General features: G+C 40.0%; 1 protein-coding gene across 2 annotated transcripts in view; it reads right to left on the bottom strand.

Moving 5' to 3' along the window:
* Nucleotides 1-6,009: 6,009 nt before the first annotated feature.
* The window catches only part of kcnc4 (potassium voltage-gated channel, Shaw-related subfamily, member 4), a 45,510-nt gene continuing 24,559 nt past the window's right edge, over nucleotides 6,010-26,960 (bottom strand). Inside the window, exons 2-4 of one of the 2 annotated variants that reach the window (XM_052034564.1) lie at nucleotides 14,777-15,701; nucleotides 11,968-12,123; nucleotides 6,010-6,140 (exon numbers count right to left, since the gene is read on the bottom strand). In XM_052034564.1, coding sequence (XP_051890524.1) covers nucleotides 6,130-6,140; nucleotides 11,968-12,123; nucleotides 14,777-15,701 — 1,092 coding nt within the window. In that variant the 3' untranslated portion in view covers nucleotides 6,010-6,129. Of the gene's footprint in view, nucleotides 6,141-9,403; nucleotides 10,467-11,967; nucleotides 12,124-14,776; nucleotides 15,702-26,960 lie in introns of those variants that run through there. The other variant, XM_052034563.1, reaches the window with a different exon arrangement.

The raw sequence follows: 26,960 nt of genomic DNA, 5'->3' as shown, positions 1-26,960 counted from the left end.
AACTTCTAATTTAGATTTCAGCCTATAATTCAGCCCTGGATATCATTTGCTTTATTTATAGATTTGCTTTGTCTACAGCTTAGGAACAGACCAGTTAACCCAAATGGACTGGCTTGGCTAAAACACTTATAACATAAATGAGTTTCCTCCACTGCTTCTTTTCAGCCTGGGTGATCCAATCTTCCCAATTGATAAGCAAGACATATGACTTTAAAAGAAATATTGGGAACAGGGTGTTTAAACTTGCTGGGGTGGGAGTGGTGTCATTGTTGGGTGAACAGGTGTGAGCAGCTTTCTCCTCAGTCCTCTGAGAACCCAGCACTGCGATCCTGCTTCAAAGGATCACTGCCACTGTTGTGGATCCACTATTAGAAGCCAACTTTCCACAGATCAGCCCAAACCATGCCGAGTTTACCACAACCCAGATTTTGCAGGGAAGTCTCAGCAAAACTGTAGATCTGGTATCACTCTACATAACTGAGCAACTTCTGTATTTTTGTGCGCATGCATGTAAGTGCAGAAGCTTGTAAACAGCTGTAGTTATCATGGATTGAGAGGCTGATGAACTCAGGCCAGGAGGCATGTAAATGATGAAGTAAAGAACCACCACGTGGAATTAATCCAGTAGAACTCACGGAGTAAATAAAACCCAGGCTATTTAGCATAATGATTTTGTTTAATTAATTCTTCACTTCATTACTATGTTCAAGCCATTCTCTAAATGCAATCATGTTTATTTGCTGTTCTGATGCCTGCTTTTTGTTGCTTTATTTTTAAAGTTAATTAACATTGATATACCAAACAATAAGTGATAGCACTTTCATCTGTGAGGATGAGCTGTTTTGCAACCCGACACATATCAATTATTACCTGATCATTCTCAGATCTGTTTAATCCTCATATTTCCTTATGGCAGAGATAAGAGGCCATTTGGCCCTTCAAGTCTTTGCCAGCTCTCAGGGCAATCCTATCAGCTACTGAGTCTGAAAACTATAATGAAAGCTGGGTATTGAAGGAGACAAAATGGTTGTGTCAATTCCAAGATGACTCCCTTCTCTATCATAAAAAATGTCTTCCAGGGAGATTAGACCAAAAGAGTGTCACTGGTCTCAAATATTCACTTGACCTTAAATTAGACTTTACCAAGTACTTCTGACCTTACCATCTTCCCAAACAATACCCTCTTTGAGGGGATAGTTTGAAAATATGACTGTGTGTTCTCATACAGACCTAAACACTTTTATGCTGTGTACACCCATCACTAGCACCAGCTTAAATTCAGGTCCAGCCTTATAATCAGGAGGCCCCTTTCATAAGGGGTTAAATAGGGCATGAGGAAGAATAATCCACACTTGGATTGAATTCCCTTGTGCACAGCAGGTTGAGATCTATTCAAAGTGTTTGGAATAGTGAAAAGGTGAATAAAGAGAAACAGTGGAGAATCAAGAACAGGGAATATAATCATAAAATTCAAACCAGGGTATTTAGGCATTAAATCAGGAAGCATTTTTTCACAAAAGATGTAGTGGAAATTTGAAATTTCCTGCACCAAAGAGCAGTGGATATTAGGTGTAGATTTTGCAGAGCAAGTTCAGGAGGAGTTAAACCAGAGCCGAGCCCTCTCTATACCATAATATCAAACACCTCCAAGGCAGAGACTGCTAGAATTAAAGGCAGAATAAAGCCGTCAAAGCCATGTTTCTTCTTCCACTTCAAATACTTATCTAATTTTGCCTCAAATACAGCTGTGGCCATTGCCTTTGTTGAAGCACTCTCTCCTCAAAAGTCCTCTCGGTAAAGAAAATTTTCCTAACCTCTCTTTTCTCTCTTAAATTGGCAGATCCCCTTGACAAAGCAAATAGTTTTTCACACTTACTGTATTAAATCCCTACAAGGTTATAAAATCTATTAAATATTGTCTTGTCTGTACTCCACTGGAAACTCTTGCAACATTTTGCTCATCATTGCTTTAAAATCTTCTGTATCATGGAGCAGTCAAAACTGCACAGCGTCACTCTTTGGCTTAACCAGTGGTTTGCTGATATTTACCTTCAATGCAGTACTCTTGTGCTCAGTGCTGCAGCTGATAAACTCTGAATATTTTTTCTACTTTTGAATCTCTTATTTAATTCCCTCATGTTATTAAGATAACTGCACTGAAGTAAATAGCTGTTAATAATTTATTAGGCAAACAGACATTGGTATTTTATAAAGCCAGAAGGCCTAAGTTTAGAGAAATATTGAGAATGTAAAGAGAAAAGGAAATGGAATTTTACAAAGCCTTACAGTCATTTGGAAAACATTGAGATTCCTGCACTAACATCACTTTTGGATCACTTTAGTAAGCCAACCAAATAAAGCAGCCAATCTGCACAGCAAGATCCCTTAGACAGAAAAATGAGAGGACATCATTATTTCTTTGAAAGAAATTTACTCAAGGATCTTTATTGCCCTCTTGAGATGGAGCTTTGGTTTAACACCCCATTCAAATGATGGCAGCTCTTTTAATGCAGTGCTCTCTTATTATTGCCTTGTACATTCAACCTGAAAAATAGGCAAACATCCTGTGGTGAGACTTTCAGGACTTTCTGAAAGAGATGAAGAAAGGACGAGACCTAGTATTCAGTTGTCACTGGGAAAGTTCGAATGTCTGCAGACTGCAGAGAAAGGAAGATTACAGAATATCCAGCAGGTGAAGGGAAGGAGCCAATCTATTTTTACGCATAACTATTATTATTATTATTACATCAACTTTCAAGGAACAATCACCCAAGTCACTTACTTCTGGGACCTCTGATGGAAAAAAACCCTGCACTACATTGGTAGAGAACCATTGAGGGTCTAAATTTGACAGGAGTTCTGATGTTTAAACTATTTATTTGAAAGGAAAAACAGCATTCTCTTTAAACTATTTGTCCTTGTGTCTCTACCGTTGATTGCTTTCAGTCTCTCTGCTTCAATTATAGACAATACTAATGTCCTAGCATAATGAAAACTACAATCACTTAGCAACACTCCTTACTCTCCTAGTGTGGAATGAATTTACAAAGTTAAGGTGATGTTGAATGTCTTTAAATAATTCAGTTAAGTATCTCATTAGAGAAAATCAGTTTCTGGTTATCAATCAAAAGAAACTGGCCATCCATTTCCTCTCATCCACTAAAAGCCTCTGGCCCTTGAACAGTTCAACCACTAAAGGAAAAAAAGTTTGAAGCTGCTTATGGTTAACAGTAATATCTCAATGAGCACAATGAGAATAAAACCAATAGTGCATCAAGGGGCCATTAGATTGATTCCTGGAAGGGGAAAGGATGTTGCCCCATGAGAAAATATTGACCAGGCTGGGCCTGTACCCTCTGGAGTTTAGAAAAATGAAAAGTGATCTCATTGAAAGATTACGAGGCAGCTCCAAAGACTAAATGCAGTGAGGATGATTCCCTGGATGAGGGAGTCCAGAACTATACCCATGATGTCTGGGTAAGGGGTCAGTCACATAAGATTGCAAAGAGGAGGAACTTCTTTGCTGAGAAGATAGTGAGTCTTTGGTATCCCCTCACCTGGAGGACAGTAGTTGCTGAGTTTTTAAGTACATTCCAGGGTGAGAGGGATAAGGATTGGACAACAGGGAAATTAAGGGCTATGAGGGTTGGGCAGGCGGAGGACAAAGGTGAGATCAGCCATGATGTTACTGAGTGTCAAGACATGTTCAAGGAGATGTGTGGTCTGCTTCTGTTCCCAGTTTTCGTGTTAGAACAATACCATCTCCTTAGTGAAATGCATTGGGCCCCAGGACTCAAATAATTCTGAGGCTTGAGTCCCGAAATTCTTTGGACATTTGATTAGTTTCCCATATAACCCTGGTGGGAGGTCAGGGAACACTGCAGAGAACAGAAGTCCAGCTCGATCGGAGGAGTGTTTCAGTGTGAAACTCACTTCAGCCAAGCCTCTTGTTAATTTTGTTTCCTTGGTGCTAGAGGTGGGCCTTCTGTTACATTATTGCAGGAATGAATAGTGATCTATATTGTTATAGGTACAAGAAAACTATTGTACTTATTCCATCCTATCACTTACTTATGTTCTATATCTTGTGGAGAAATCACACATTGTTTCTCTCAGCAGCACGTGGTCAGTAGACTGAAAATAAGCAAATTTGTAATTTAGAAACAGAGGCCTCAGAACAACAAGTTCCAAATACCCTTATTAAGGGTTAGGGACAGATCCAGAAAAAGGGCACAAGAAATGGAGGCCTTTCTGCCCCTCAAACCCATTCCACATTTCAATCTGGTTATGACTGATCTACAAAATTCAATTTACCCACCTTTTTTTCTATATTCTTCCATTACTCGAGGAACAAACCATCAAAAGTGAACAGAAAGTATTGGAAAAGTTCAACAGGTCAGGCAGGATTTGTGGAGAGAGAAACACAGTTAGCATTTCAGGTCAATGACCCATTTTCTAATGAAAGCTCATTGACCTGAAACGTTAACTCTGTTTCCCTCTGCACAGACATTTCCAGCATCTGCACCTTTGACTTTCTAACTTTAAGTTGATGAAACCTTGATCCAGATCTCCCATCAGAAAAAATAGTTTCTCTCTAAATATTCTATTGAATCCTTTTACCATTTTAAGCACTTCCCTGAAACCACACCATATCTTCTTAAGTCCAATCGAGTTGATGCAACTTCTCTTGACAATTTAACCTCAGTTTCATACTGAAGAGCCAATGTAATATACCCTTTGATGCAGTGGCCCAGCCTGCTCTCAGCACTCCAGAAGAGGTCTGACCAAGGCTTTGTAAAACTAAAACATGACTTCATCACCAGTGAATTGAGTTCCCTTGAGTTAAAGGTTAACATTCAATTTTCAGTTTTGATTGTGTTTTATATTAGTGATTTTTGTACATGGGCACTCAAATCTCTCTCCTCCTCCATTGGTATTAAGAAAGTGTTCCTATTTGTCATCTCCAGATCCAAATTGGATGACCTTTCGCTACCCTGCATGGAACTCCTGTCTGTTTTAGTCACAAGATGTACCTATGTCCCTTTCCAACTTTCTCCATCCATAGAAATAATCGCTCCTATTAACTCAACATCATCTGCATATATAGATACATTGGACTCTATTACTTAGCCTAAATCATTGATGGATATAGAGAAAAATTGATTGTGCCAATTGGACCAAGGAAAGTTCTCATTCTATTGTCTGCCAAATCACCTTGGGAGTGTTTGATGAACGACAGTATAGGTCCCTTTATTTTGTCTCTAAACTGTGCAGAACTGGCTTTAGAAGTCTGTCATGGGGCAGTGTAGAGGGTTTACTCTGTCTAACCTGTACTGTATTTCCCTGTGAGTGTTTGATGGGACAAGGAGAGCATTGCTCTGTAAATAACCTGTGCTGTACCTGCTCTGGGAGTGCTTGAATGGACACCGTGGAGAGAATTTCACTCTGTTCTTATGGAATCACTGAATTCTACACTCTTCAGGCCTGCCTCTAACCTTCATTCCACTACTGTCTCCCAATCCCAAATACCAACTAAATTAGAACTGCAGCTTTAATCACACCTAGTTCTGATACTGGATACTCAGTTTCCTCCTGAACTTCCCATTTATATCAGCCTTCCCCAACATCAAGATTTCAATCGCAGAAAGGAGAAAAAAATAGGAAAGAAAATATCCAACAATTCTTCCCTTTTCTCCTTCCCTCAGAGGAAACCTCACTGCAAAATTCACAGCCCCAACATAGCTGTGGGAAAAAAATCTCTACCTCGAAATTTCCTAGCAACAAGGTTTTCAGTCTGAGCATCTTTACAAGTAACAGCCATGTTTCTGAGCTCAGGGTGATTTAAGGGCTGATCATTTGCTCTCTCTGGGGGCAATAAAGTATTTCCCTGGAGCCTGGGTAAAACAGATAAATGGTCAGTTGTTAATTGAAACAAAAGTGAATAAAAATCTAAACGTTTCTAAGAAAGGGATATAGAAGTGAGTGAATGGTTTTAGTTCTTTTAATGTGCTTAAATATTCCCTGTCATGTGATCTAAAAATCCAGTAAAACAACATCCAAAGCATTTTCACTGGCTATAAACTGAACACCTGACCATGAAACCAGAAAATGCTGGAAGCTCTCCACAGATCAGGCAGCATCTGTAGAGAGAGAGAGAGAGACAGAGTTAACTTTTCAGTTTAAAGACCCTTCGGCATAACAACCTCTCTACCTCAGTCTTCAACCTGAAATGTTAACTCTGTTCTACTTTTCACAGATGCTGCCTGACCTGCAGAGGGTTTCCAACAGTTTCTGCTTTTTAAGGTCATACAGCAGGAAGCAGGTCCTTCAGCCCTCCAAGTCCTCACAGGATGACAGTTACACTAATCCCATTTGATTTTCCCCACATTAGCTTCAACTCCCCCAGATTCTACTACTCATCTACATGCTAGGGGAATTTACAGTGGCTAATTAACTTACCAACCTTACCAATCTTTAGGATGTTGGAGAAAACCAAAGCACTTGGAGGAAACCCACAAAGTTACACAGAAAACGTGCAAACTTCACTCAGACAGCCGTGGAGGTCAGATTGAACCTATTCACCATGTGCTACTCCGTTTTTTATATCATATTTCTGGCACCTGCAGTCTATTTTTTATTTCTATTGCACCATGAAATGTAATCACAGCACTATGTGCTGTTACCAAACAAAATAGACAAATCACCATTCAAATCTAAGTTTCTGTTTTCTGGTCTACTAAGTAAAGCCTTATCTACTACCATGCCTTTCTAACCAACTATTTACTTAATGTAATTATGAGATCTGCATAAAGTTTACCTTATTACAACTGTGGGACAAACATTAATTTGCAAAATAAGGTATTTGTATAAAGTTTATCATTTTGTAACTGTTGGAGAAATCTTAATTTGAAAAAAAATTCTACCAGCAATCCAAGGTTCTTCCTAATAACACAGGAGACGCAGACACTGTCTCAGACACTCAGACATGGCAGAAAGTGTGGTCATTGCAAGATGTTAGGAGAAATAGCAAGACAGGGAGATTCAAGGAAGAAGTTTCAAACCCATCTTAAGGTCTGAATGTCCAGTAAAGCATCTAACCTGTGACAGGTATCACTCTTCATGATCACCCTGAAACAGTGACACTGAAGATCCTTCTTCATACCCTTTCACTTTGATTCCAATTGTTCCACCCTAACACCTGCTCCCACCAGGACCCTGGTTTCAAAATCAGGCTCTGAGATATTTTCTATATAAATGTAAATTGTTCTTCAATAGAAACAATTTCATAATGTGAATCATAACTGAAACAATTGAGCTGTATCAGAAACAAATGGCCTGTTGCTGAAAGAGACCGGTGATTCAGAGATAGCTAGACTGTGTTACCTCAGAGGAGACAATTCCATAGATTCATCTTTAATGGAAAACATTAAGCTCCTGTGGTTGATTTCAGTTCGACATTTGCAGTACATCATTAGATTAGAAATTTAATTCGATTTGCTCTTTCTTTTTCTCAAATGGCCCAATCAGTCAATGTTCAATAGAAGGGATCATATTTTCCTTTCTTTACCATCTTTCCAGGGAACTGGTTCCCATTTTGGATCCATCGAGATAAAAGGTAATCAAGAAACCTGACCAAAATCAATAGCTCACTGGAAATGAATGGGCTGTTGGGTTCATTTTTTTTTGTTGTGCTGTTCTAATTTTATGCAAGAGAGGTGACTGAATTTCTTATTGATTAAGTTCGAGCATCCAGAACCACAGGGTATCACAAATGTCTGTGTCTGTCATCTGTAGCAAGCTTTGCAGTAACCTTCCATTCCAGGGGGAAGTGCACCAGTTCAGCTTCCTACCCAGGTCATCAGGAAAAGGCAGGATATAGCTGACAGCAGCCAAGAAGAATGGAGCCAAGGGAAAGAGATAGCTGGGAATCTTCCACCACTATGCGAACTTGGACGATCTAACCTGGTTCATTTGTACTTAGTTAGATTACCAACTCTAATTTGAACAATATCTTGGCATCCAGGGCATATTGATCAATCATACATCAGGAATTCTGCCAAGCAGCAGGCAATCTTGCTTTGACAGTCAATGTGATGAGGGAAAGCCAGATTTTGTATGGGTAACTTGGTTAATGTCATGATAAAGTAATGAGTAATAACATAATGGCACTGCATTAATGCTATGCAGATGAACTTTCAAAAGGCATTTGATAAAGTGTGCAGAATATAAATTGAGGCCATGGAATGAATGGAATAAATTGAAGCCACGGAATGCGAGAAATGTTGGCGCAAAATTGCCTGCGCGTCAGGAAACAGAGAGTAGTGGCGAATGCTTTTTCTGGTATGCGTCTGGGGTCAGGATTATGGCTAATGGTCTATTCAACATATATTAAATATCCAGACTTGGAAAAACAGGCATAATTTCAATGTTTAGAGAGGACATAAAACTGGGAAATGTGGTAAACATTGAGGAGGTTAGTAACAGGCTTTAGGATGACAGAGACAAATTAATGAAATAAACAGATGCATGGCCACTGATATTTAATAACAAGAAGTATGAAACGATGCACCCGAAGGATGTATGAAAAGAAGCGATATAAACTAAGTTGTTTAATATTAAAGGGAATGCAGGAACAGAGATTCCAAGGATAGCCATTCCTAATCTTTCATGGTGATGGGGCCAGATGCACTGCCTGAACATCTGAGGAAAGCAGATAGAAATTACCTTTCAAACAGGAAACAAATTAATACATGAATAGAAAATATTTGTAGTGCAATGGGGAAAGTGAAAGGGAGTTGGGCTTATTGGATAAGCTAGCACAGGTATGATTTACGAGAACGTTGCCAGGACTCGAGGGCCTGAGTTACAGGGAGAGATTGGGAAGGCTAGGACTTTGTTCCTTGGAGCGTTGGAGACCGAGGGGTGACCTTATAAAGGTGTATAAAATCATGAGGGGCATAGATAGCGTGAATGCACACAGTCTTTTTTTACAGGAAAACAGAATCGAAAACTAGACTGCATCAGTTTAAAGTGAGAGGGGTAAGATTTAAAAGGGACCTAAGGGGCAACTACTTCATGCAGAGGGTGGTACGTATATGGAATGAGTTACCAGAGGAAGTGGTTGAGGGAGGTACAATAACAACATTTAAAAGATACTTGGACAGCTACATGGAGCGGAAAGGTTTAGAGGGATATGGGCCAAACGGGGGCAAATGGGACTAACTTAGATGGGCATTGTGGTTAGCATGGACCAGTTGGGCCAAAGGGCTTGTCTCCATGCTGTATTACTCTATGACTCTATGATCAGGCTGAGTGACCTCCTCCTGTGCCAAGTTTCTATGATGCCATGAATGTTTGCAGACAGCTCCAATTTGAGACAAAAAACATAAGGAACAAAATAAAGTTAACATGAAAAGAGTAACCCTTTATTTCCTTCCCAGCACTGCTGCACAGAGTTTCATGCTCAACAACATGCAGACATGATATTAAGACACCAGAGACACAGTACACAGAACAGTACGACAACCCTTTTGGAGCATGTGCAGAAACTTGACCTCTCACTCCATATCACAGCTTCCCACTGAAGTTGTTTCCTGTTTAGGATAACAAGAACAATCTGGAAATACACAGTAGGTCAGTCAGCATTCTAGAGCAGCTTAATGTTTCAGGTGCAGATTATGCTCTAGAGCTGTTCTTCTGCCATGTGGTATACTTCCATCTTCCATACTTATTTCAGATTTACCCCAATGGCAACCTGCTTCATTCTTGCTGCATCCTTTGATTCACTTCAGAACACCAGAATTAAATTCATCTCTATAAAGAAGAGCCTGACGTGGATCAATGTTGCAAAGAGACTTAGATCACATGAAATAACGTGAGCTTCAAAGAACTTTTGACATTTTAACTCTGCTGCTAGGATACGACTCAAACTGAAACACAACAGTCATCACAATAAAGCACTTTGAGGTAAATTCATACATCTCTCTTCTTACTGAATATTAGACAATAGTACATAAGTATAAAATGTGCAACAAAATTGTTACAATGAGGATCATCAATCTATTGCTGGAATTCAAAGGTTTTTGCACATTATGATCTAGATGTTAACAAATGTCTCTAATTCATATAGAAATGTTTATATATAATATATATATATATATATATATATAGCTTTTTCTTCATAATACATAATTTACAGAACCACCATGCATTCATGCTTTTACAGGATTAAATGTATATATATTACAACAAATTTACTAGCTTATGAGTGCTTGTTAGTTCAAAGCTTCTGATCTTCAAAATTGTTTGCGAAAATCTGGAACCTCCTTTGGTCCTCTGTCATTGCAGGACTTTAGATGAAGCAGGACTTTAGATGAAGCATGACAGCTCGCCCTCTGCCCTCTATTATGAGAGAGTGACCACTTCTGCTTGAGAGTAATTAGCTGTGAGGGCATCTTTGCAGTTCTCTGCATGTCAGGTATGAAACAGGAGAAAGTACAACATAAATAAAACATAGGAATCCCTGCCAAATTTTTTGGGCTTATGAATTTATGGGTCAAATGACAGGATAGGGAAAAACAGACAATGCAAAGTGGAATTGAACCAACAAACATGGTGTGTGTGTGTGCATATGTGTGTGTGTGTGTGTGTGTGTGTGTGTGTGTGTGTGTGTGTGTGTGTGTGTGTGTGTGTGTGTGTGTGTGAGAGAGAGAGAGAGAGAGAGAGAGAGGCAGAGAGATGGTTTGTATCGAGTGAGTTTTGTATGTGTTTCTTGACAACAAAAATTGAGGCTGACTAGGTAAAAGTCTAGGCTGTGTTGAATAAGAAACATCCTGTCAGGGGAGGCATCAAACTGAGGCCTCAGATGGACATATACTGTATGTTCCTTTCAAAAAGGGATTAGTCAACATGGCGTCAGTCAATCAGTATCACAAAAAAACTACCTGCTCCCTGTCACACTGCCATTTTGTGGAATCTTGGTGTGCTGACATGTTTTCAACCTCACATCAGAAGCGACATTTCAGAAGTATCTCATCAGTTGTGAAGTTCTTTGAAACATCCTAAAACATGTTTTTCTTTGGGTGTGCCCATGTGTGTGTTAGTATTTGCGAGTGTACATAAGCAGTTGTGAGCTTGTGGATGTAGATTAAATTCTATTCAGTCAGCCAGCTCCTAATTGCTGTATTTACTGCATCTAACTGAAACAACTGTGAGTCATAGAGCATAGAACAGTACAGCACAAGAACAGACCCTTCAGCCCATGATGTTGTGCCGAACTAATTAAGCTGATGATGTCTAATTACACTAATCCTTTCTGCCTGCACATGGTCCATATCCCTCTCCTCTGCATATTCATGTGCCTATCTAAGAGCCTCTTAAATGGCTCTATCATATTTGTCTCCACTACCACCCCTGGCAGCACATTCCAGGCACCCTCCACTCTCCATTTAAAAAAATTGCCCCACCATCTCCTTGGAACTTTCCCTCTCTCACCTTAAATGCATGCCCCATAGTATTAGATATTTCAACCCTGGGAGCAAGATAATGGCTAGTCTATTTACGCCTCTCATAATTTTACAAAGTTCTATCAGGTCTCCCCTCAGCCTTTGCTGTTCCAGAGAAGACAACACTAATTTGTCCAACCCCTCCTTATAGCACCTGCACTCTAATCCAGGCAGCATGCTGGTAAATCTCTTCTGTACTCTCTCCAAAGCCTCACATCCTTGCTATAATGGGGTGACCTGAAAGGAATGCAATACTCCAGATCTGGCCTAACCAGAGTTTTATAAAGCTGCAACATAACTCCCTGACACTTGAACTCAGTGCCTCAACTAATAAAGGCAAGCATGCCATATGCCTTCTTTACCGCCCTATCAACTTGTGCAGCCATTTTCAGAGAGCTATGAACTTGACCCCAAGATCCCTCTGTATATCAACACTCTCCTTTATGAAAGCAGGTAAACTCACCAGATGTCAATAAGAAGCAGGCAGATCCTCTTTTGGTTCTGTCCTTGGTGGCGGAACGCTTGAGAGTCCGATTCTCATCGGGTGTCAATGGCTGGTTCAGTGCTGTGCTTTCCTCATCGGATAAGGCTACATTCGCATCACCATTCTGTTTTGAGTCTTGGAAGACATACACAATTTCTGCTCAGTATCTTGCACATAATGCATCATAGTCAGACAATCTTATATTTGCCTGGTTAATTTAAAGAAATACAGAGCAATATGAAGTATTTTATGACACAATGTGTTCTCAGTTATGAGGCAACACAGCATTAGTGTGTCAGGTACACTGTCATAGACAGGACAGGGCATGAGTGCACTGTGCACTACATCAGAACAGGAATGCAATGCAACATACATCTCAGGACACACATGACAAGACAGGAATGCAATGTTACATGCATGTTAGGACATGGGTACGCTTTGATTCACATGACAGGACTCCCTACTCTCTAACATATTTGTCAGGACATGTATCATTCAAATATGAAGGGCCAATGCTGCATTCTCAGACAACTGGCTTATCATGCCCTCTTCTTAGAATCATAGAAAGATTGCAAGGAGTTCATTCAGCACATTATACCGATGCTGGATCCTTAGCAGAGTTAAACAATTAATCTCACTCCAGGCTCTTTTCTTCTCTCCCTGTAAATTTATTTCCTTCAAGTGTTTATCAAATTTCTCACCCTTTGAGATATTTCATTCTAGCTCACACCAACTGGTGATGGAAAGAACATGTTTTCTCTGAATCCCTAGTCAATCGATTAAATCCGTGTCCTTTGCTTACTGACTGTTCTGCCACCGGAAACAATGTCCCTTTGAACATTCTCAAATCTTTTCTTAACTATCTCCACACTGTAGAGAATCCTCTAGTCTCTTCACAAAATATTTCTGGAGCCATTTTTGTAAATCACTTCTGGTTATTATTTTTAATGTTTGTGGAAGAATAAAATAGCCTTCTTTGACTATGCTGGAGCTGATGGGATATTTGACACGGTATAAGGGAACTGGGCCTACAGTCAGCAGTTCTGCAGAAACTGCTGAAACTAGACTTTTCGTAATAAACAGGATGTGAGTTCGGCCTTGGGTGCACTAAGAAGGGGAACTGGCTAGTTCCGAACTTTGTAACACAATGACTAATGATTAAGTATGTTACAACTGTAACTGAAACAATCACAGGATAAGCTGTTATCTCAAAGTATAAAATAAGCTTGTAACCAGCTGTATGTTAGAGCCGGGGTGATGGTGGAGATCGCCGCCCACTCTCCATGGTACCATGCATAAATAAATCCTTGGAACTAAACTCAGAGTAATCGTCTTTATTATAGATTAAATAGAATTTCTGTGACAACGTTTCTCATTTTTTTTCCTTTCATTCTCTTGTTCACCTTTTCATTCACTCTCTTAATCCACTATCATTCCCTGTCTTTATTTCTATTTCTTTAACTAATTAACTTCCTCTGCTACAACGATAAATGTTGAAAAAGCAGGAAATCTGAAATCCTGAAAATACTCAATAGTTAAGACAGCATCTATGGAAAGAGAAGCAAGTTAAAATTTCAGCTCTGTATTCCAATGAAAGATCATCAACCTGAAGCGTTAACCTTTTCTCTGTCGATGCTACCTGATTTGCTGAGTATTTCAAGCATGTTTGTTTTTATTTTATTCCTTCTCTGTTAACTCTGTTTCTTCCTCTATCCTTTACAAGTTTTAGTTAAGGAGACAGGTCTCAAGAGCCCCATAACATTATCTGCTCACATTAGCAGTATCTTGCAATGTAAACTTCATAGCATGGGGAAAATGGTCAAATTCACGCCACTGGCCACTTCAGCTAATCCTAGGCTAATAGTGAAGGTGCTGTGCAGAGATCCTAAAATAGTCTCAACACAATACTGTGGTATAAGTAACAGGAGCAGGATGTTGCCAGGACTTGAGGGACTGAGTTTATAGGGAGAGGTTGAACAGGCTAGGACTTTATTTCTTGGAGCATAGGAGACTGAGAGGTGATCTTATAGAGGTGTATAAAAGTATGAGGGGCAAAGATAGGGTGAATGCACTCCATCTTTTTCCCAGGGTTGGGGAATCAAGAACTAAAAGGCAGAGGTTTAAGGTGAAAGGGAAAAGATTTAATAGGAACTTGAGAGGCAACTTTTTTACACGAAGGGTGGTATATATGTGGAATGAGCTGCCAGAGGAAGTGGCTGAGGCAGGTATAATAACAACGTTTAAAAGACAGTTGGACAGGTATGTGGATCGGAAAGGTTTAGAAGGTTATGGGCCAAACACTGGCACATGGGACCAGCTTGGATGGGTATCGTGGTCGGCATGGACCAGTTGAGCCAAATGGCCTGTTTCCGTGCTATATAAATCTATGACTCTATGTGTGTGGCGAGCCTGACTCTCCATTCTACAAAGTCATGGCTGAACTGAATTTTGTCATCCACCTTCTGGCCTGATCCTCATGACCTTAGGTTGCTTTATAGTCCAAATCTCTATCTCAGTTTTGTATATACAATGACTCAGCTCTTCGAGACTGTGAATTTCAAAGACTGACAATCCTCTGAGAGAAGAAATGACTCCTCTTCTCAATCTCAAAGTGGTCAACCCCTTTATTCTGAGGCTATGTTCCCTTGTTCTAGACTCTCTCCACCAGAAGAAGCCACCTTTCCTCTCAAACCCCCTCTGACTCGCAGGTGTTTCCACGAAATCACTTTCTCATTTGCTCAACCCTTTCTCCTTACTTATGTACAAACTCTGAGGATTCAGGTCCTACCTGAGTTTCTTCTCTCTGTTATCTGCTCAGCAGCAGTGGGGCCATTGTCACTCTGCATGCTGCTGCTCCGGGAGCTCGGATCTGGCTTGCAATGCCCCATTGACCTTGCGAGTGTCCCACAGGGTATGTGCTTCCTGCGTTTCTTGGGCAGCTTTTGTTTAGCCATTGCCAGGGAGTAATACATTCCAAAGTTATTGACAATGACTGGCACTGGCATTGCAATGGTGAGAACGCCAGCCAGGGCACACAGTGCGCCCACCACCATGCCCGACCATGTCTGGGGGAACATGTCACCATAGCCAAGTGTCGTCATGGTGACCACTGCCCACCAGAAGCCAATGGGGATATTCTTAAAGTGAGTGGGACTCAGACTGTTGGGGTTTTCACCAATCCTCTCCGCATAGTAGATCATTGTGGCAAAGATGAGAACTCCCAAGGCGAGGAAGATAATGAGCAGGAGGAATTCATTGGTGCTGGCTCGCAGGGTGTGCCCCAGTACCCTCAGTCCCACAAAGTGCCGGGTCAGCTTGAAAATCCGCAGAATCCGGACAAACCTTACAACCCGGAGGAAGCCCAAAACATCCCTTGCTGCCTTGGAAGACAACCCACGAAGTGCCAGCTCCAAGTAGAAGGGCAGAATGGCCACAAAGTCAATGAGGTTCAGCATGTTCTTGACAAAGAGCAGTTTGTTAGGGCAGAAGGAAATGCGAACAAGGAACTCCAGTGTGAACCACACAACGCACACTCCTTCCACGTACATGAGAGCTGGCTCAGTCTCCAGACCGTACACTCTCACTATCCGTGTGCTGTTTCCCTCTTTTATGTATTCTGTTAAGTTAACAATCTTGTTGAATGCCTCATGAGTCTCGAGGCAGAAGGCAGTGATCGACAGCAGAATAAAAAAGAGGGACACAAAGGCAATACACTGCAAGAGAAAAATAAAGTAAATCAGGCAAAGACCAACAGTACAAGTGCTTTAAAACCATCACCATGGTGCCCTGGTTGGAAACTAATTGAAGGGCTCTGAGGGTTTACATGTAGAACATCAGGCACCTGGGAATGGCTTGCTAGCTGGAAGCTAAGAAGGTTAGTTGGGTGTGAAGATCCATGTTATATACATGAAGCATAATGCATATGAAACATCTGAGATTAAATGGGTGGGTTGAGTCTTTGATGTGGTAGAATTTACACTGGCTGTGTGTGTAAGGCAGGTTGAATGTATCCAGAAGCTTTGTTCATATGTTTGTCTCTTTATCATCAAAATGTTGGAACAAACAACAAAAATGTACATTTATAAAGCACCTTAAATATAGCAAGATAGCCATTTTGAAAGAATTAGATAAAGCAAAATGTCCCTTTAGGATTTACACTGGTGTAATTTTCCCATTATTAGACATTCTGGAGACTGTCATGTGAGAAGACTCAATCAGTGATGTCTTTTCAACAGTTCAATCAAAGCATTTCATTACTTTTACAGCCTGAACTAAAGCTCACAACAGAGAATTTTTATTAATCCAGTAAAGCTGTCAAACAAGGTACTTGGAGCTGAAGATTTTTAAATTCCTGAGAGTACGGGGTTGATAAATATGCAATCACACACAGTTACACTTCCAGTAGTGCAGGATTGGTGTAATTTGTGCAAATATACAGTCACAATTCTTATTGATGCAAGGAGAGTATAATGTGTGACAACAAGCAGTCACATTTCCAGGAAATCCAATCACTGTGCAGCATTCAATGGAAGTGAAACATGAATTGTGAATCTTCACAGAGAAATCTTTAACATTCAAGAGCTTGTTGGGTAAATAGCCCCAGGGATCAAAACATAACAATTATTCTTGACATATGAGTTAATTCTGAACACAGTTTGGGAAAAGATCTTAACAATGCCAGATGGAGGACATTTTGTTTCTTAATATCAACAAGAAACATTTCCAGAACTAGAGACTTAGATACTAGTGGCAATGGAGCATACTTTATTATTAGACACAAATGTGGATTATTTTGGATCCCATGCCCCGTCCCTATTGCCCTCCTCACCTTGCCCACCTAGATATAGCAGGTAAAGCTCCCCCTACACTGTCCTGACTAAAACTCCAGGGCAGGTACAGCATAAATTGGATGCAAAGAAGTTGTCCCTCTTTATGCCCCAACAATCTCCCTACTTTATAATCAGCAAAGCTTTCCTGAAGTGTAGTTACTGCTCTGTAGGTCAATACCGCAGCCATTTTGCAAACCGAAAGATTGCACAAACAATAAGCAAGAGGAATCACCAGTTTGTCTAAGTTTGGTCCCTGTGGCAAAATTCCTTCTGAATTGGTCTGATTGAACCCTTCTATTACTTGATGTAACATTGCAACTGAAAAATACCACCTCCAACAATGCACTCAATCAGCAATGCCTTTTCATCAGTTCATCCAAGGCACTGGACTGAAGCATTCCCTTAAATTATTTACTCAGGCCCTGCAGGCAAACTTGGATGTTAATCTCCTGATACAGATTTCACATTACCAACAAATAAGCAATTTATTTCCCATAAAAGTCATCAGTAAGTATGCTGATTATATCTGTGATAACAGTTGGGTCAGCTTTGAACCTTGATAAGTTTCTGTGATTTTATTTCTATATATTCAGTCAAGCGATGTGGACATCATTAGCAATGCTGGCATTTATTGTGCAACCCTAATTACCCCTAAACTCAGCAAGCAGTTAAGTGTCACTGCATTGGGTGTGTAGTCACTTACAGACTGGGTAAGAATGAAGATTTCCTTCCCTGAAGAACATTAGTGAACTGACTGGGCTTTATAACAACCCAGTAGATCTGTGGTTATCATAACTGAGACTAGCCTTTTTTAATTTAAATTCTTAAAATTAAATAACCAGTTGCCATAGTGGGATTTGAACTTGTGACTAAGGATCAATGGTCTTGAACTCAAGCTGCTAGTTCAATAACTTAACAATTACATTACTGTACATTCAGGATAGTATTGAGAATCTTGAGGTTGTGTATCAGGATCACACAGAAGCCCTGCATAACACCTCACAAGCTACCCAGCCATCTGCCCTGTCAGCCGCATCTGTGGAAGGGTTTGAAATATCTACGCTGGCCTCCTTACCACCTCAGAACCTACAAACCAGAGCGGAAGCACATCATCCTCAATCCTGAGGGACTGCATGAGAGTCTTTGATTCCCCTCCAGGTTGCCTAATTTACCTTTTCCAGATTATTCTCCAAATCAAAGATCTAACAATACAAACTAATTTAAATAAATCCTGCCAATTCCTATCTTAAAACCCTTATAGAAAAACCAAAGATTTAAAAGATGTAATGAATCTGTAGCAACATATTCTTGATTATCATTATATGTTCTTATCTCTGTGTAGAAATTAATTGCTTTAATTAGATAAATTCAATTCTATTGTTGCACTATGGTGTTAAAGGACTGCAATTTGTAAACAAAACCATGGCCAAAACTAATTGCTTAGAAGTATAGACATATTCTTTACCATTCATTTATTTATTGTTTCTCATTCATTTATCGATGTTAAAGACAATAGTTCAAAGGTCAAAATTTGCAATCAATTACACTTAGAGATGGTTAGAGTTCTACATTTTTGATTTTTGTTTTTACACAAATTTCCAAGGATTTTTGGGGATTTATGTTTCAAATAAAAAAAAATTGAATGAAACCAGTGGCAGTAAATAATTTAATTTAAAAATATTATCTCAATTTTTCCATCGGCATTCTCCACGGACCATCCCTTGTGTGCTCAGCAGTAACATAATTGGGGGACACATTTTGACCCACTTTTCCTCCTTTTCATCCAAATACTCCTCCTTGCAGGGCTGGGGAGCACTACCTCCAGGCTTTCCTCTTGCATGATCTTCAGGCTTGTAATGGGTTGGATGTGGATTCTTTATTTGTCTCCTCCACCTCCTGTTCTGAGCTGGAAGCCACAGTTCAGCTCCTGGGCTTCCAGAGTTTTACTGGTGAAATTTGCTTTTATCAAAGTGGAAGGTTTTTTGGTGAAATTCAGTAAAAAGATGCAGAAGACAAGAGGTAATGAACAGGTTATAATAACTTAATCAATTATGAACTATTACTAAACATATCATCCCGAGTCCTTGCGTACAGCAATGTCAATGGTAAGCAGTAACAATGGCACCAATGTTTTATACAAATTATCTGATTTAAGGTCACAGATTTTAAACAGTTGCAAAATTTATATGTGAATCACTTAAATGGTGTATCCTGTATTGATACAAAACCAATTTTACACACCAGGCTTGAGCGGTTACAAACTCCAAAGAGCAGACAGGCTAACTTGTGCTTTCTGCTTCCAACTTGTTGTGATAATTAACTTATTTTCAGATATAGATCATCAAACAACTTTCTATAAACGTTCACCATCTAATTAGTTTGAAAGACTGACAGTTACTAGAGCAAGAAAAGACCTAAAATGCCAATAAAACATCTTGTCAGGGCTTAGGTCAAGATACTTGACAGCAGAAACTCTGAGGTTTCACGCTGAAAACACATTGAAGCTTGCAGGACTTTAATAGATACGATCCAATCAATATTCAGCTTTTCAAGCTGTAATACAAAGAAACGAAGTTAAATGTCAACATTCCTATAAACACTTCTGCCTCCTATTGCAAGATAGCAGCATTACATAAAGTGAAAGGTAAAAACAAGATTATAGTAAATAACAGTATTTTTAAAGAATTTAATTTTCTATTGAGCTCTTAAAATGTCCTGGAAATGTTTCTTTAATGCAATACTTCTTTTAAAAATAGAGCACAGCTTAGGAGGATAGGCAACATAACAACGAAAGTAAACACAGTCAAATGTTTTGCAATTTGTCTGATCTTTTTACTTAATATATTTATTTTAGTCTGCTTCTTCACAAGTAGTCCTGCAGGGTCAAGGGTTATTCTGTGGGTTCTGAGTTAGATGAAGAGTTCCAAGTGGGATCTGCAGACTCTGCTCTGAGTAAGACAGGTGGTGCTTGAGGAAGCTGGCGGATGGGTTGTTTGGAATATTGCACGCCTTCTTCTATATGCACATAGTCTCTGTGTGTTCCCGTTGTGGAGACTCAAGGTGCTGTGTGCCTTCCCAGATGCTCCTTCTCCATATTCTGCAGTCATGGACCTGAAGATCAGTGAGGACATCACAATTTCTCAGGAAGACTTTCAAGATATCTTTGGTGTGGATAGAGTACTTAGTTCAGAAGTATGGTATGAGGCACATGGACAATGTGGACCACTGACTAATCAAGAACAGAGCCTTAATTATGGGAATGTTGGCCTGGGAGAGGACACTGACGTTGGTTCACCTATGCTCCCAGTGAGGATTTGGAGGATTTTATGAAGGCAGCATTGGTTGAGAGAGAGGAGGAGGGAGAAAGAAAGTGAGAGAAAAACAGAGCGAAAGGGGGAGAAAGAGAGAGATGAAGAGAAAGGGAGAGAGGGGAAAAAGAAGGGGGAGGGAGAGGAAAGGAAATAAAGAGTCAAACAAAGTCAGAATCAGATTTATTATCACTGACATATGTCATGAAATTTGTTGGTTTTGTGGCAGCAGTACAGTGCAAGACAAAGACATAAAAGTTACTAAAAGTTACAAAAATAAATAAATAGTGCAAAAGAGGAATAACAAGGTAGGGTTCATGGGTTCATGAACCATTCAGAAATCTGATAGCACAGGGGAAGAAGCTGTTCAGGAGACATTGAGTGTGGGTCTTCAGGCTCCTGTACCTGATGGTAATAATATGAAGAGGGCATGTCCCAGGTGGTGAGGGTGATGCATGATGAACACCGCCTTCTTGAAGCACCGTCTCTTGAAGATGTCCTCAGTGGCGGGGAGGGTTGTGCCCGTGATGGAGCTGGCTGAGTCTACATCCCTTTGCAGCCTCTTTTGATCCTGCAAATTGGAGCCTCCATAACAGGTGGTGATGAAACCAACCAGAATGATCTCCACTGTACATCTATAGAAATGTGCAAGGGTCTTTGGTGACATGCCAAATCTCCTCAAACTCCTAATGAAGTAGAGCCACTAGTGTGCCTTCTTCATGATTGCATCAATGTGTTGGGCCCAAGATAGATCCTCTGAGTTGTTGATGCCCAGGAACTTGAAGCTGCTCACCCTTTCCACTGATGACCCCTCAATGAGGACTGATGTGTGTTCTCCTGAATTCCCCTTCTTGAAGTCCACGATCAATTCCTTGGTCTTGCTGACGTTGAGTGCAAGGTTGTTGTTACGACCCCACTCAACCAGCCGATCTATCTCACTCCTGTACACCTCCTCATCATCATCTGAGATTCTGCCAACCAGTGGTGTCTTTGGTGAATTTATAGATGTTGTTTGAGTTGTGTCTAGCCACTCAGTCACGAGTGTAGAGAGAGTAGAGCAGTAGGCTAAGCATGCATCCTTGAGGTTCACCTGTGTTGATTGTCAGTGAGACAAAGTAAATAAAGGAGGAAGAGACAAATACAGAGCAACAGAATTAGAAAGAGTAATATATGCAGGAAAAGACAGAAGAGAAACTGAGATTGAGAAACTCAGACTGAGAATGAATGGAAAACAGAAATGGAGAAAAGGTGACAATTAATAATAGAGGAAGAATGTTAAAGAAAAATGTAAAGGGCTAGAATGAAAGAATATGAGAAATTTATGGTAAATGAAACTGAAAATAGAGCAAGAAACTAATTTTTACAGCAAGAGATGCTCATTAATAGTTCAGATCTAGAGCTCCACTTAAAAAAACAGCACATTATTTCCTATGTTATTGTTAATAATGGAAACAAGGCAGGATAATTGTGAATCCGTCTTCCTGTAATGGCAGGTGGGTAAAGAAAGAAAACTACAATGAAATTTCTTCTTGAATGAAGAATTGAAGCACAGAATTTGAATCTAAAATTGTCATCAGTTTCTCACCTATAATTTCCTGCTGCAATGAGCTGATGTTCAAGTGTTTTTTTTCTTAATTGTAATCCATTTCTTAATCTCTGTCATGGTTGACAGGGCTCTTATGCAGGTCTGTTCAATTGCCCAAATCCCTGCTCGCATTCCCTCTCCTCCCACCCAGAGCAAGGATAAGGTTCTCCTTCTCCTCATCTTCCACGCCTCCTGCCTTCACATTCAAAGGATCATCCTCCATAGTTTGCACAACCTATAATGAGATGCACTATCAGACACATCTTCTGTTCTCCTTCCACTTCAGCCTTCATAAGGGGCCGCTATATCCATGTCTCCCTGCTTCACTCCTCCATCTTCACCAATGCCCATTTACTTTTTCATACAATCAGAGGAAATGCAACATTTATCCTTTTACCTCTTTGCTTCTCACCATCCAAGGGCTCAAGCACTCCTCCCAGGTGAAGCAGTGATTTTCTTCCACTTCTTCCAATTTTGTGTACGCATTCGGTGTTCACTATGTGATCTCCTCTGCATTGGAGAAACTGAATGCAGATCACCTCCATTCAGTCCACAAGAGTGCCCCTGAGTTTCAAGTCGTCTGTTACTTTAATTGTCCATCCCATTCCGTCTTCTCTGTCCTTGGCCTCTTGTACTATTTGAATGAAGACCAAGATAAACTCAAGCAACAACTTTTCTTCTGACTAGGCACATTATATTTGTCAAGATTCAGCAAAGAATTCATGGCACTTTCCCATGCAAATTCAGGAAATCCAATATTTAACCCCATTCACCTCTTCCCTTCCCTCCATCTAATGACCCAAAAAACTCCTTCCAGAGGAAGTAGCATTTTACTTGCACTTTTCCAAATTAAGGTTGAACAGCGGCATCTCATCTTCTGATTATGTATGAAACAGTTCTCAGGATTCAACATTGAATTCAGCAACTTCAGGTAGCCAGCCTTCCCAGTTTGTGGCAGAACTGGACAGTTCTGATGAAAGGTCATCAGCCTGTAATGTTAATGCAGAAAATGCTGTAAATATTAAGCAGCCCTTAGACTGCATCCGTGGAAAGAGAAGCAGAGTGAATCTTTCAGGTCAAAAACCCTTTGTCAGAATTGGGAAGGAGATTAAAGAAGTTTGTTAAACTGCAGGGAGGGTGGGGGAGGGGGAATCTCTCTGATAGGGTAATATCAGAGTTACCATGAAATAAGCTGTAAACAAGGTTATCTGGTCAGTGAGTGAATGGGAACAGTTAAAGAGTGAGAGCATAGACAAGAGAACATAGATAAAAGAATGTGGGAGTGCAAAATGCAGGAAAACGTGCCTGACAACTCAGGCTCATCCTCTACGTCCAGAGGAAAGAAAAGGGTGAAAAGAAAACAATAGGCTAAGGTCAGAGGTGAATGACTGATACAGAGAAGTCAAGTTACCTTAAGTTATAGAATTCAATATTGAGTCCAGAAGGCTGCAAAGTGCAGAGGCAGAAGATGAGGTGCTGTTCCTCAAGCTTGCCTTGGGCTTCGCTGTAACAGTACAGAAGGCCACAGACCAATATGACAGAGTGGGAGTGGGATGGAGAATTAAAGCGGTCTTTGACTTGAAAGTGTTAACTCTGTTTCTCTTCCCACAGATGCAGCCTGACCATTGAATATTTCCAGCATTTTCTGAATTTATTTTAGATTTCCAACAATTGCAGGTTTTTTTTTGGTTTGCACTTGCATATTAATTCAGCTTTTCTCTCTCCACAGATGCTATCTAACCTGATAAGAATTTGAAGCTTTTATTTGCTCCTGCTGACCTTTTTACAAGGCGTATTATTAGATTCTGGGCCTCAGTTTCACCAGTATAATCTCCTGCTTTGTCAGTTCTGGCGCCTACAGCTGTTTACATCCCCAAGCCTTGAGAATAGATTTTGATTTCTCTCTTTGCAATAGCAGATGGTGATGGGTTTGGACAACATGACTGAATTTTAACCTGCATCAAAACTTGATGACTATTCCAATATGACAAATTGCTTAAAGGCAGTGTTACAATCCATTATATTTAACAGAGTCTCGATACTAATTGTGCCCTAAGATTTGCTTGGCACAATTCTCTTGTTTAGTGATAGTCTCCATTTCACATCTCATTGACTATCCCATTCTATGATCTTCCCCTAACCAGATGCAGGGCCCAAGAACAGCCATGGGCCATTCAGACAAAGAATTGCTATGTTGGTTTAATGTCTATGGGCAAGAGCAGAGACAACTTGCTCTCACTGAGTCTGTGACATGATATGTTGTGCATCACCTGCTTACTGCTCCCTGTATGTTGCTAATTAATTTGTCTTTTCCTAAACTCCTCACCTTCCTCAGTCTTCCCTTTCTTTTTTTAAAATCCATAATCCTTTAAACCCAACCTTTAAAACCTCTATTCCCTAATGTATTTTTGCCTGGGTCCTTTTCAGAATGACAATATCCTATGGGAAAGGTCTTGGAACTGCCTTAAGGTCAATTTTTTTTGAAAAATATTTAGTTCAATAAACTGCAAGCGATCTTAGCCCTTTCTGGTAGGATTTTTGTTTCCAAATCAGGGGTTTTAGGATTATGTCCCACTCTAATACATGACCGAGGCTGGCACCTACAATTGCGCTGCTTTAACAGAAATGCCAGTGTTTGGGGTGATATCTTGAAGTGAAATCCCATTTTCCAATGAAGAAGAGGAACAGTGGCAAAATTTCACCTTCAAAATCACTCCTGGGAAATAATATTTGACAGTAAAGCCTGCTTGGTGTTATAGTCTCTGAGCAATAGATTGCCCATTCAATGTCTCGATCAGAACACAAGTAGAAATCTCCATTGGTAATGTCCTTTAGATCACCAATGGACCCATAAATAATGAGTATTGCTAATATACTTCATGAAGAGCTAATTGTCTTACTCCACGAGGAGTTCCTGATTATTAAGATGTCCACTTCCTAAATTAATAGCACAATTTAATCATTGTTAAAGTGCCAAACAAAATATAGGCTTGGAACTGAACATTTCACTCAGTTGATCCGATATTATGCACCTCTGTATGATGAATAGATTGTTGGGTCTTTTGTCCTCCACTTTCCGGTGAGATAGGTGTGTGAAGATAGATGAAGACAGGTGGTCACTGATAAACAAAAGACCAGACTATTCATTTCATTATTCAATTTGCACCCTTAATCCATACAACAGGAAATCAAAATAATAATAAACAAGTATGCATTAAATGAGTTTTTGTTACTTTGACAAGTCAAAGTTTAACCAGTGGTTACCAACTCTTATTGGAACCATTCCTGGAAGAATGATTATGTGACATTTAATTATATGCCAATCAACTTGAGTGTGAGCAAACTGGTATTCCAAATCTCAGAATTATCCAAACACTGTAAAGCTAATGGCATACTTCTGAACTATATTCACACATGCAATGTACAAAACAGAGCAGCCAGTTTGAGCACAATAACATCCCATAAAGACTAATTAAATAATGATCAGATACTCTGTTTCGTGAAGTGGGTTCAGGAATAAATATTGGGCCAAATTACTGGGGTGAGCTTCCCACTTCCTTAAATAAGCATGAAGAATTGAAGGAAGGTTGGGGGACAAGGAGACGGTATAAGAGAGGGAGAAGAGAATGGGAAAAGTACAATTGACAATCGACTGGAGAGAGAGGGAGGAATGTGCTCTGGGCAGAAGCCTAATTTGAGAGGATGTTTATTCATTTCCAATTCATTAAAAGAGAATTGGATGGTCTCACTTTCACCTCAAGCCCTTTCTCTAAAAAGTTGTGTTGAGTGTCTGCTGATATGTAGCATTCTTGTTTCATTTGTTCAGGTGTAAGATGCTCCACAATTACCTGAAAGAAATTATTGCAGAAAAGGAGCAATTTTTTATTTGGTTAAAATTTCACGTTTGCCATGTGTTTGCTATGTCAGCAGTTGTTGTTCTGGGGCAGAGTACTTGCAGATTCTTTCCCCTCTTTGTTTCCTTGCATTTGCAGAAATAAAAGGACCAAGAACTGAGCCCATGGTTGCCTCCTGATTGTGGAACAGTTCACTGTTTTGGCCGGAGTTACTTGTGTGATCTACAGTCTCCTCTTCCTGCCTGCCATTAAGGGACCACCAGAAGTGAAACCCCTGAAAAGGAACTGTGTTCAGTCAAATTTGCAGGCACATTTATGCACAGTGGCAATCCTACCTGCCATTCTTTCTCTTTCATTTTCTTTCACAGGATTTTAAAAGGCATTTATTTTATTGCAGAGTCTGGAAATGTAACAGAACATGCACACTCCATTAAGACAGCAGGGATTTAAGTCACAGTTCAGACAGATTATTGCTAATGATCTCTGGATGATACTCTTTTCACTCTGTTTGGGTTCATAGTGATACCAAGTGCTTGCAGGCACCAACAGTGGTGAATAAATTCATAGGAGGCCAAGTAGTCAGATGCACTGAATGGTAAAAGCAATGCTACGTCTCTGGAGTGTTAAACTCCTCTTCATATTGGCAAGATGTGCACCTGCCCCTTGCCCTGCATGTCTGAGTCAAGTTGCTATAGCGACCTTCCTCAAGAGAATGGGCTGATCTTTTTATTCTGCCCACCCCCTGTGCCAACAATGAATCAGGGGTTTTCTCCCGAGGTCATCCACAGAGAATTAGGATTCCAGCTGCAAATGCCAGGTTGCAAGTGTGCAAGATTAAGTTTCTACGCAATGTGAAACAAAACATGATTCTAAAACTCAGAAAAATATACCTTTTTGAATAGATTTAGAAATTCCCAGTAGGAGCAAACCTTGTGAATACAGGAGTTCAAGGTATATACAATATTTGGAAGATTGTGCTCTTTTAAATTTGCTCTCTATTTCCCTGTAGTGATAGAGTGGAAGAAAATAAAGTTAGAGTAATATTGTGTAGAGGATAATTGTTAGCAATGGACCATCTGGGCTGAATGGTCTGCTTCAGTACTGCAGATTCCATGTAATGTAGGTCAAGGTTAATGCAATGTGAATTTGCTTCTCCTCCAGTGACAGTACAACCTCCAACCAGCCTATATCCCATGCTATTTTTACTTCCTACATCAATCCTTGCACCAGTCACTGCCAAATGAAGAGAATAATCATTGCTGCTAATGTCTAAATGGACAATAGTGCATCAAAATGCATTGGATATTTAGTCAAGGGCACAGCTATAATGATAGTTACACATGAGTGCCTGAATTATAATCTATTACAATGTATGTATACATTATAAGTCTGTATT

Source organism: Pristis pectinata, chromosome 20, assembly GCF_009764475.1.
Source record: "Pristis pectinata isolate sPriPec2 chromosome 20, sPriPec2.1.pri, whole genome shotgun sequence".
In the NCBI taxonomy this organism is placed as follows: Eukaryota; Metazoa; Chordata; class Chondrichthyes; order Rhinopristiformes; family Pristidae; genus Pristis; species Pristis pectinata.
This window is presented reverse-complemented; position numbering and strand designations above follow the sequence as displayed.